This window comes from Maylandia zebra, linkage group LG1 (assembly GCF_041146795.1).
Source record: "Maylandia zebra isolate NMK-2024a linkage group LG1, Mzebra_GT3a, whole genome shotgun sequence".
In the NCBI taxonomy this organism is placed as follows: Eukaryota; Metazoa; Chordata; class Actinopteri; order Cichliformes; family Cichlidae; genus Maylandia; species Maylandia zebra.
The window spans coordinates 41,233,410-41,245,029 of NC_135167.1; the positions used below are offsets into that span (position 1 = coordinate 41,233,410).

At 47.8% G+C, this 11,620-nt stretch overlaps 1 protein-coding gene across 2 annotated transcripts in view; it reads left to right on the forward strand.

Annotated features, from left to right (window-relative positions):
- Positions 1–764: 764 nt before the first annotated feature.
- LOC101479414 (calcium-transporting ATPase type 2C member 1) overlaps positions 765–11,620 on the forward strand; it is a 26,719-nt gene continuing 15,863 nt past the window's right edge. The window contains exons 1-3 of one of the 2 annotated variants that reach the window (XM_024804162.2): positions 765–908; positions 11,230–11,334; positions 11,536–11,620. The exon at positions 11,536–11,620 is cut by the window's right edge and continues 32 nt beyond it. In XM_024804162.2, the coding sequence (XP_024659930.2) occupies positions 885–908; positions 11,230–11,334; positions 11,536–11,620 (214 nt within the window). In that variant the 5' untranslated portion in view covers positions 765–884. Of the gene's footprint in view, positions 909–8,408; positions 8,547–11,229; positions 11,335–11,535 lie in introns of those variants that run through there. The other variant, XM_024804163.2, reaches the window with a different exon arrangement.

Genomic DNA, 11,620 nt, shown 5'->3' on the forward strand with positions numbered 1-11,620 from the left:
GTGATTCAAAGTGCTTTACAGAGACATTAGAAACAAGAACAAATAAAAAGCATGATTTAAAATTGAATAAAACAAGCAAATAAACTAACTAACTAATTAACAAACAAACAAACAACAGTATATAAAATAGTAGTAGTTGTAGTACTTGTAGTATTTGGTGGTAGTGAGTCATGTGCTGCAGCACACAGGATCTGTGTTTTGACCAGAGGAACTTTCTGGCACGGTGAGCTAAGTCATCTGAAACCTAACAGGAAGTGAGGTGACTGTGTATTCAAAATAAAAGCCAGCCAGTAGCGGCGTTATGGCTAACCTGTCTGCCCAGGTGGGTATGAAAAGCGCTTTTTCAAACACTGCCCTTAAAAAACAGCACTACTTCGCCATTAGTCAATTCTCATCTTACCTGTTTTATACTTAAAACCGTATAAAAACAAGTATACAACAGGCACACGCTGAGGTGTAATACTTATGAAATAAGCAAATTCAGAAAATGCTTGAAAAATTGCAGCGCAGCTTCATTAGAATAAAAAATTAATTTATAATTAATAATAATAATTAATTAAGTTTCAGTGCAGGAGCTGGTGTAGCTGCTTTAGTCGATATATTTTTATTTGTATCTTTTATTTTGATATAATAAGTGGTTTAGGCCTCCCCGCTCCGCCTGTTCGCAGCCTCCGCGTTTATGATTTTATTTCGCTGCTGATGTTTACTTTTTATTGAAAGCAGTAACACCTCGGTTGTTGAAAGATCCGTCAGAGGACCGCCCATTTCCGCTGCCGGTCTTATTTTGAAAGGGTGTCCGGAAGCGCGGAGCAGAGCCCGTGAGTGCGGCATGGTGGACGCTCCTCTGTCGGAAGAAGACGCTCCGCTCCGGGATTTCACGGAAGATGCAGAAGAAACGGGAGCTGCTGGTAAGTTTTACAAATTTTCACTTTTCCGTCGTGATGGCGGCTCATAATGCCATTAAACCCACCTCCGAGCCCATGAATCAAATACGGTTCCCGCAATGAAACCCTCCGGAATTCAGTAACTGTCCGTAGCAGCTGACAGCAGCCCGGCGTCGGGTTTGTTTGCTTAGTTTGTCTCCGGGAGAGGAGCGCTGATAGCGTCTGTTAGCCTGTAGCTGTCACCGGGGAATCTGACGTAAGTTAGCCTCTTGGAGCTGACATGGCGGAGAATGAGACCCAGGCAGCGGCAGTCGGTGCTGTTGAGTTCGTCGTGAGTGTCCGAGGCTTCCAGCGGCCAGGTCCGCCGTCCCCGGGACACCGTGAGCTCACCGGCGGGGCAGCTAGCAGGCTAAGCCAGGCTAACACTGCGAGAGCTCCGCGCTCGTTATCAGAGTACAGGCGTGCCATGGCCGATTCAGGTTAGGCTTATTACGGAGATGGAATAAAATAACACGGGTCTTACTGTTAATAAATATACAGGTAAATAAAACCAAATGCCAGTACAATAAATTATTATATACATATAATAAACTATAATAATCCCAGAGCACAAACCTGGGTTATTTGTCGAGTATGGAAATATCAAAAACTTACGAAAATGTCATCCTGACAGGATGACTGTGGGTTATAATGTGTGTCTGTGTGCGGGGAATGACACCCAGACAGCGGCAGTTGAGTTCAAGTTAATGTGTAATAAAGTAAAATATTTTAATAACGTCAGAAAATAAAACCTCTCAGACCCTCGGGAAAAATAATTATGTCTGTTAAAGGCTATTAACAGTTATAAATAAGTAACATAATTTAATATCGCAGAGTCAATAAAAAAAATATTTCAGGTCAAATAAAATAATGGAGCCTAAAAATGGCAGCGTGTTTATGTGACTGTAGTTATGAGGCTGCAGGAGAATACATGCATTAGCCTGATACAGCACCAGTAAATAATGAAGTAATAAAACAGCCGCCCCTCTGATCGTGTCTTCACCGTCTCTCTTGGTTCTTTGGAGTTATTGTGTTAATTTGCCTTTGCACATACCTGTCATACCCGCTAAAACATCCACGCACAGCTTTGATGCGTCAGGACACTGGAATGATGCTCCGCACCCAGCTGGTGGTGTGATTGCTTCCTTTGTTAGGATCTATTTTTATTATTTTTACTATAGAACCGGTCGCAACACCGATTAATAAGACGATGTCAGAGGAATTGGTGCGCAAATTATCATCACTCACAGATCAGTGCTGTCGCTCTCTATACACAGTTCGCACGATTGCAAAGTGAAAGCAAAAAAAACAAGCGCAAATTCAAACGCGATTGCAATATGTCACATATTGACAGTGGCTCACCGATGCCAATGACATAATTACCCAGCTACATTTCTGAAAGAATGCAAAAGCATTGACATATATTTTTCTTCCTACAATAGCCCGACGGGCAGGGAAGAGATAGATTTTGGTAGCCCGACTGAAAAAATCGCTAGCTCCGGGATGTCGGGCTAGCGATATTGCGAGCCCCGTATCTGATTGAGGAATCACTCATCTTTGGAAAAGAGAGTTTATTACAGAGAAATGTCTCTTTCCAAAATAAAAGCTATACTATCCGCTTCTTCTGGGCTATATTCTCAGCAGCATAAGGAGAATCATGTGCTAACAGCTGTCTAAATGACTCGGGTAAAGTTTGTAGCATGCTTGCTTGTTTTTTTTTCTGCTTCCACTTGTCTTTGCACTAGGATGCTGTCGGTGTAAATGTGCAGTCATATTCGTTGTGTTCCCACTAGTGCTTTCAGGTTAATCTCGTTGAAATGACCTTAAGGCCACAACACGGCAAATCTCCATTAACGAGTTACCGCAGATCGCCCCGTGCATGGGGCTGGATGGCCAACACGTTAACGAGCTAACTGCGCTAACACACTAGCTCCCACCCATGTAATTGAGCATTGCGTGGCACATCCAACATACTGTTTTACTTTAGTCCATGACGCGCTTACCTTCAGGGTCATACGTCACATGAAAACCAAAATAGTTCCAAACGCCAGATCTGAATGAGGGTGGGGGAGGTCCATGTTGCAAGGAGAGCTTAACTTCTGTCTGCTAGCTTGCGCTGCGCTCAGTGAATCTGCGTTCGACTACTCCGCCTAGGCTGCACTGTCGAGCGCAGATCCACTGAGCGCTCAACACAGACAGCATCGTCAGAAGGAAAGTTGATAAAATAAATTAAAAATGTTGTATTGTTCGATACATATGCGTACCGAACCGAAAGCACTGTATCGAACGGTTCAATATCCATACAAGTATCATTGCATATATATATATATATATATATATATATATATATATATATATATATATATATATATATATATATATATATATATATATATATATATTTCGGTTCAATACTTTGGTGTCACGGTTCGAAATTTTTTCGATACAAAAAAATGTTCATGCTTTTTTTAATTTGTCATTTATTAAAATTATAAATATATATTTTAACTCAAAAGTACAGTTTTTAAATTTAATGTTGCTGAAACATAATTAAGTAATAAGTAACATAATTTAATATCGCAGAGTCAATAAAAAAAATATTTCAGGTCAAATAAAATAATGGAGCCTAAAAATGGCAGCGTGTTTATGTGACTGTAGTTATGAGGCTGCAGGAGAATACATGCATTAGCCTGATACAGCACCAGTAAATAATGAAGTAATAAAACAGCCGCCCCTCTGATCGTGTCTTCACCGTCTCTCTTGGTTCTTTGGAGTTATTGTGTTAATTTGCCTTTGCACATACCTGTCATACCCGCTAAAACATCCACGCACAGCTTTGATGCGTCAGGACACTGGAATGATGCTCCGCACCCAGCTGGTGGTGTGATTGCTTCCTTTGTTAGGATCTATTTTTATTATTTTTACTATAGAACCGGTCGCAACACCGGTTCTATAGTAAAAACCGTTCCGCCCACACAGCAGGAAACTGAAAGCAAAACGTCCTCGGCTAGTGTGGTGTGAATAACTGACGTGATTGGTTAGATGGAAGTGTGGACCTTTGTGTCTGGTGACAAATCACTTTTTTGGTGACTTTAAAGGTTTTGTCTTTCTTGTGATTTTATACTTGAAAGATTTTTTTGATTTCCTCATGAATGTTTTTAATTCCCTGAGAATATTCACGATTGGCTCGCTCTGTAAATTTACTGCTTTCTTCTCAAAGAAAAGTCATGTGACGTCTGTGATTTAGACGGCTCTCTGTTCGTCCGCGTGTATTTTAAAACGTAGATTTGCTCTTTAAGATTCATAACTTTTCTTCACTGATAATATTCAGAGCTTCAATATTTTTAACTCAAACCGCTGTTTTTGAAAAGTTTTGTAACAGTTCTTTTTTTGTGGTTCTGGTGTCGCTGACCAGCTGCGTGCGGACGGGCTGAGGCAGGTTCGGGTGAAGTTGAGCGCGGTCTTCATCAGTGCGGCGCAGCGCCGCGGTTCAGACCGGTCGTTTGGGTTTATCAATCCTGGAAAATCAATTTTGTGGCTGCTGCCGAAAGTGCAGTCAATACAGCGAGGTCACAGAAGGTGTGTGTGCGTGTGCATGTGTGTGTGCGCGTGCATGTGTGCGTGTGCATGTGTGTGTGTGTGTTTGTGCGTGCATGTGTGCGTGTGCATGTGTGTGTGTGCGTGTATCAACAGTGACTTGTGAGTGTGTGCTAATCAGCTGTGAAAACTGTGATGTTTCAGGCTGAGGTTTGATGGAGTGCCTCCACCTGTCTTCAGTTATTAGATTGAAGCTGGAGCTCCACCCTGATGAAGGGCGGAGCTGTGTAAACTGATCTGAGTGATGTAGTTATTCGGAGGTCTTGCTCAGCTCCGATTGGCTCGTCTTTGTTGTAGAAGTGCTCGTGGTGCTGAGTGGTGCGTGAGCTCCATCACTGATAGCTTCACCTACAACCATTTACCCCACCAGCACCACCTGAGCCTTTGATTCAGCGGCTCACGAGAGCTTTTATTGGCTCATCTGTGTCTTATTTTCAGTGTTGGCTCCAGATAGAGTTGAAGCGAGCCTCTCGGTGGGGTCGCTGCTGTGACAGAGGTTCATTTACAGTTTCAGACTGATGCCGGTGATCAGCGTGGTGGGTGGAGGTGGGTGGAGGTGTGTTTGTTCTTCTGCCATGTTCGAACACGCTCAGTGCGACGCAGCGGCGCCATAGCAGCTTGATAATTAGACGGTAGCTGGGCCGTGAGGCGGCGTTCAGGATGGAAATCATAAACACTGAGGTCGTGTTAAGTGTACCTGCTCCTCGGTTACCACGGTAACCTGCACAGCCCGCGTCCTGTAAGCTTGGGTGCGTTGGGGTCGGCTGATGAACAGCAGGTTGTTGGTCCGTGTCAGGTAACATCCGCCCAGAGCTTCATAGTGCTGCCCCGCCCATCTACACCTGCAAACGTGAGCCGAGTATCTGTAACTCGTTTTTAACTGAATGCTTTTAATAACAAATAAAGCTCGAGTGCAGAGCAGCCGACAGCATCTAAGTGGAAATAAAACCTTCCTGTAACAAAGTGTCAGCAGCAGCTCTGCGTGTTTGCTGGGATGAAACTGAAGGAGAGCGAGGACGAGGCTTCATGTGAACAAAGAGTTCAGACGTCAGACTCCAGAGTCTGTGAACGGGACTCCAGTGATTACAAAAACAGTCGATCAGGGTAAAATTCCCATTATTCCTTTGTGGTGGTGTCAGTGACGCAGCGCTGCGTGTGCTTTCCCACGGTGCTTTTCCTCGGGTTGATCCTGGTGTCTGACAGGTTGACGCTGACGAGCAGCTAAACAAGAAGAGATAAATTCACCAGCAGCGTTCGCCGTCGTGGCGCTGGGCGAGAAACCTTAACTGATGGCGACTGTGACATCAGACATTTTATTAACGTTTCTGTTTCAGCAATCACATGACCGGAGTCGGTCAGAGCATTCGCAGCATTTCCTGTGACACTGAAGTGAAGTCAGTGTTTGTGGGTCAGGTGGTAGAGCGGGTCAGGGCAGCGGTCCCTAATCTTTGTTTCTCCTCGGACCGGCCTTCAAGGTGTCGCCGATAACTAAAATAAAACCTGTACTGGTACCAAAAAAAGGAAGATGACACGCAGGAAAAGACCCGGGGAGACCGGGGGGCGGAGCTGGTCTAGGGTTCACCTGCAGCACGCCGGCTGACACTGGCCGAGGTCATCGGTCATTGCGGGCCTGCTGTGCTGCACTTTGCATTTGATTATACGCTCGGGATCAGTGCTGCCGTCCCGTTTCAAACGTGAGCGGACTCCATCCTGTGGATGTGAAACGAGACGCGTCTGATCTGTGAATGTTTTCAGCACACTTCGGTCCAGAAATAAACGCCCGTCCTCCTCTGTGGACAGACCTTCTTCTCTCTTTAATGAATTCAATCACGTCCTCGTCTGAAAGTCACCGCCGGCTGTCGGGTCCGACCTACTTTCTCTTTTTGCCCGTCATTAACTTAGAGGAAGCGATGCAGCGATGTGGAGCTCTGCTGATATTCCGCTGGAGTCCGTCGATCCTTCGGGAAGTGAAATGAGCACCAGCAGCCAGCGAGGCGTGCAGCTAACGGCCCGTTTGGCACCGAGCCGGCCGACATCCAGAGTTCAGCTCGGTGCTTTAACCAGATAAGAGAGGCCTGTGAAACATGAGCCCACACAAAGAGCAGGAAGTCTCAGATATTCTTCGCACACAAAACACACATTATGTCAGAAATAACAAGAAAAGACGTGAAACTGAAGGAGAGCAGGGAGGAGGTTTCATACCGAGGATAACAAAGGGTTAATACGTCGAACACGGAGGCTCCAGCCTCAGCGAGTGTTCTGTGAGCGGCCTGCAGTGATGATACAAACACGCAATCAGGATGAAATTCCTGTTATTCCTTTGTGTTCATGTCAGTGTGTGTGTGTGTCTGTGCTTTTCCTCGTGGTGATCCCGGTGTCCGATATACTGCTCGGTTACACTCCGTGGTCTGCATTTAAGTGTGTGCGTGTGTGCGTGTGTGCGTGCGTGCGCGTGCGTGCGTGCGTGTGTGTGCGTGTGCGTGTGTGCGCGTGCGTGTGTGGAAATCAGCTGAGAGGGAAAACTGAGGGTTGATGGTGCGACTCCACCCATCTTCAGTTATTAGATTACAGCTGGAGTTCCACCCTGATGAAGTCGAAAAACTGCGACCGCATCACTGACCAAACAGCCAATGGAGCAGCAGCTCACTTTAACACCACCACCTTCCTGAGGCGCTGTGGTTGGAGGCCAGGTGAAGCGTCACTGCTCCTGTTTAAAAATGCGCTGAGAGAGCTGATCAGTGCTCCTCCTGCTCCTCACGCTTCACTGTAACGCATTAACATGTATAACGTAGCTATAACGTGTTTGAGCTTCTCTGAGCCTGGGCTGGTGGAGGATGAGTTACGGACACTCTGACGTTTGTCTCGTCTCTTGCTGTTGATGGAAAGTTATCCACGGTCTCCAGCTCGCTGCGTTGGCTCGCGGCTGTCCTGCAGAGCGACGATGAAATCGGACTTCAGCCGCAGCTCGCTGTGTGTGTGAACTCTGACGGCTCAGTGAGCCTCACACAGACGTGGGAATCGCCAGCCAGCAACAGCATGTTATTATCACAGGATTCGTTATCAAATTATTCAAATCTGGGGATGTGATGATCGTGTCCTCAAAGTTAAACTTTGTCAGTGTCTGTTTCATCCCGTAACATCATTTTTTTCTCACTGTAGTTTTATGTATTTCTGCGTCAGGAGATTGTCAGGCGTTCAGACCTGTCGTATGTCTGTGACTCCACAGCTGTTTCGTTCTACATCTGCGCTCTACAGGCTTCCTGCAGGAAAATCACTGGCTGAGTGGAACCGTCAGGCTGATGGCACCGTGCTGTAATCTGTAATCTGCATTTACACCTCAGACTGAAAGTGTCTGCTAACCTTCCACAGTCTCTGTGAGAGGGATGCTGTCAGACTGCAGCTGTTTGCAGCTGTCTCCTGTCGGCCAACCTGACCTGATGATGATGATGTCAGCTGATGATGTCAGATGGTAGTGAAGCGTGGCTGAGCCCGGTGTAGAGGTCGGGTGCGTTTCAGTTTGTTTGGTGTTTGCATTTGGTAAAATCAGCAGTCAAACGAGTCGCAGCAACAAAGGTGAGACAGGTAACGCCTCCTGTCACCAGCGTGACAGGAGGCGTTTGAAGATTTTCGGGCTTCGGGGACGTCAGAATCACTTCTTTGGTCACATGATGCTTTGATGCTACTCGTGTTTGCTCAGGTGTGACATCAGCAGTGACCTTGGCGCTAACACTCTGACAGCAGGGTCTGCGTTTAGTTTAAGTGAGTCAGACTGCAGTGACCCTCCCGTCCTGCGGGAGCAGCGTGAGGAGGAGGCAGCAGGATGGTCGTCTAAGCTGCTCTCACTGCTAATCAGATACAATCCTCTCAGCTGATCGCTGCTCCTCTCTCTGTCTGCAGAGCAAAACGTTTTTAGGGGCAGCTCTGTGTGTGGATGCTGAGAGGAAGTTTGCACACCTGTGTCTCAGGTAAAGCTGACTGATTGAAGGAAGCTGTAAGGAGGCAGAGGAGGCCGGCAGGTGATGACAGGTGATTCACAGAACAGTGTGCACTTCTGCTGAGTGGTAGCTTCTAGATCGAGGCTCAAGAGTTGGGAGTTCGTCTTGTAATCAGAAGGTTGCCGGTTCGAGCCCCGGCTTGGACAGTCTCGGTCGTTGTGTCCTTGGGCAAGACGCTTCACCCGTTGCCTACTGGTGGTGGTCAGAGGGCCCGGTGGCGCCAGTGTCCGGCAGCCTCGCCTCTGTCAGTGCGCCCCACGGTGGCTGTGGCTACAATGTAGCTCGCACACAAGAATTTCACTCACATGTAGCAGTGTACCTGCACGTGTGATGCGACAGTAAACGTGATTTGATCTCAAATAAAATGAAGGTTTCGATATTTTCCTGAATAATCTCGACTCTGACGCCAATCGGCCTTCAGACTGCGGTCGGCTTTCAGCTGCAGCGCCGATGTTTGTGTCGGGGTGTTCATGTGACCCCGCTGGGCAGGCAGGCGCGTGGACACCTGACTTTGTGACCACGATAACTCGAGAAGGCGGCAACGTAGCATTTCAAATTGATAACAGAAGTGTATGTACGAGGAGGCTGGGGGCGGGTGTTTCATCTCCTGCAGGAGCGACGATCGGGCGTAACGCTGTAGCTTTGCCGTACCAGCTGCTTCTGTTCCAACTCTGATTTCAGCTTTTCTGACACTTTCAGGTCTCGTGTGGTCTTAAATGCACCTGTGAGTCTGCTGCTTGGGTCACAGCATTAATCAGCCGCAGACACCTTCGTGTTGTTGGCTGCACTTCCTGCTGACGTGCAGTTTATTCATCGCATTCGGCCACTGCGTGGAAAACTGTCTCGAGCCGCAGTTTACCGGCCGGAGCCGCCCGGCAGCTCGGACTGTGAAAACATTGAAAGCAGATGAGAAATGCCGGGAGTTCCTCCACCTCTGTGGGACAGACTTGTTCTCACGCCGTTACAGCTGCACACAGCTGCACACAGCTGGCTGTTTGTCCCCTCACAGGCCTGCAGCTGCCAGGCTCAGGTCAAAGCTTTAAGCCGGCAGGTGAGTGCAGGTGCACATATATTGCACAGCTGGCCTGGGACCAGAAACACGTCACTCAGTTTTATGGTGAGACTTTGCCCCGAGTCACGACTCTCAGGTGGGGCCATAAACGAGTTCAGGTGTAAGAACAGGCATCAGAGACTCGTCGCTCTCTCGTGTCTGTGGTAGTAAGGCAGCACGAGCTAACGTTCGGCCTGAAGCCATCTGCCCAAACTGGACTTTGACCTTTGACACGGCCTGGATGCTGTTAGCTAATGCTAGCCACCGCGTTAGCTGAGCAGGACAGCCTGAGGCCGACTCTCGACAGTTTTCTTCAAGTAGCTCTAAATTCTAACTCGGACTGAGTCTTTGATGAGGTGCACTTCCTGTGAACCTGTGCAGGTGTTTGAAAAAGCTGCTCTTGCTGACTGGGAGGAGAATCGACTTCCTCTCTGCTCTTTGTTCGGCTTTAAACCCTGCACCACGGCGCCGCTGTCGCCTTTGTCCCATTTCCTGCTGTCGGTTTCCTCTGCGTCAGCCTTCGTCCTCAGACCTGCAGCCTGCTGGGAGGAAGTGATCAGCATCATGCATGACAACAAGCACCGATGGTGGAGGAGGCTCGAAGCTGTTCGATGTTCAGTTTGTCCTCCTTACCTCTCTGCTTCATTCCATGTTTGGCACAGATCACCACCTGCACTCATGTATATATCTTTCTACGTAGCACTTTAATTCTTATTCTTATTTTTTCATGTCTATTTAAGCGTAATTTATGACAGTATGTTTGCACTGAAGCACCGCAGCAATTTCCTAATGTTGTAAACCTGCAGCGCGTCACGCCGTTAATCCCGCCGGAAGCTGCCACAAACAAAACCTTTGTTTTTTCCTGACTTTGGTGGCATTAAAGTCTAAATTCTGCCCTCCTCACATTTATTTCATGAAGAATCGACTCGGAGTTCAGATGTTCCCGATAGAGCCGGTCTCTAGTGGACATCAGAGGAACTGCAGGTTCCTGGGGAGATTATAAACTCAAAGTGCAGATGTGCTTTTACTTTGGAAGTCATTCTGGTCCTCTTCCCCTCATTTCCTCTGAGCTTTTGTGCTGCCGTACGTTCTTGTAGTTCATTAAAGTAAAACCTAAAACGCAGTCTTTCTAGCGCTGTGGGTGGTGTCGGTGCCTTCTGAAGCATTTTTATTAACAAACGTATGTCTTGGCCCTGGTTGTGAAAGGTTTCTGGTTACTTCCTGGCATCTGCCAGCAGCATTACGCCTGCAGTAATGAGAGTCCTGAAATGTGACTCTGTGGATTATTATCTTTGACAGCAGCTGACGAGAAACTGGATTTGAAGTCATCCATAAAAGGTTAGATGACAGCGTTCACCCAGAGGTCACAGCTGTGTCATCACTCAGACACTTACCTGCACAGCTGGACGTCAGGTGTGCGAGTCACGAGTGCTCCCACCTTAGAGGTCCCTGACTCTTTGTGGAAAGCAGAGCTCTGCTCGAGTAAAAGTGGAGGAATGTGATCCGTTTCACGGAGAACCTCGGTGCAGTCTGTGGGCCCGACAGACGCCGTCGTCGCTGTCTGATGCTCGCAGGTGGAGGTTGTCCAGGCCTGGATGTGAGAAGCAGCTCTCAATAGGAACCCTGCTGCAGTCTCAGTCTCTCTGTCTTCTTCCTGTTTCAGCTTTCCGAAGGAGAACCCTCCAGTGAAGATGAGACCATGGTCCCAGTACTGACGTCCAGAAAAGCCAGTGAACTGCCCGTCAATGAAGTAGCATGTGTCCTGCAGGTAAGGAGGCGAGCGCCTCTCAGCCTGACATTCGTCACGTTTATCTCAGAGAGCGCTCAGCTGATCGGTTCATGAGAACGACGGTGACGCCATTAAAAATCCTCAGACTTAGACCGAGCCAATGAGACACGTCGTCCTGTTTCTGTGCGAGCTTCGTCTCTGAAACGGTAATCTGAGCGCCGCTGCGTGTCACGCCCACAGGCCGACCTGCAGCTGGGTTTGACCCAGGAGGAGGTGAGGCGGCGGAGGGCGTACCACGGCTGGAACGAGTTCGACATCAGCGAGG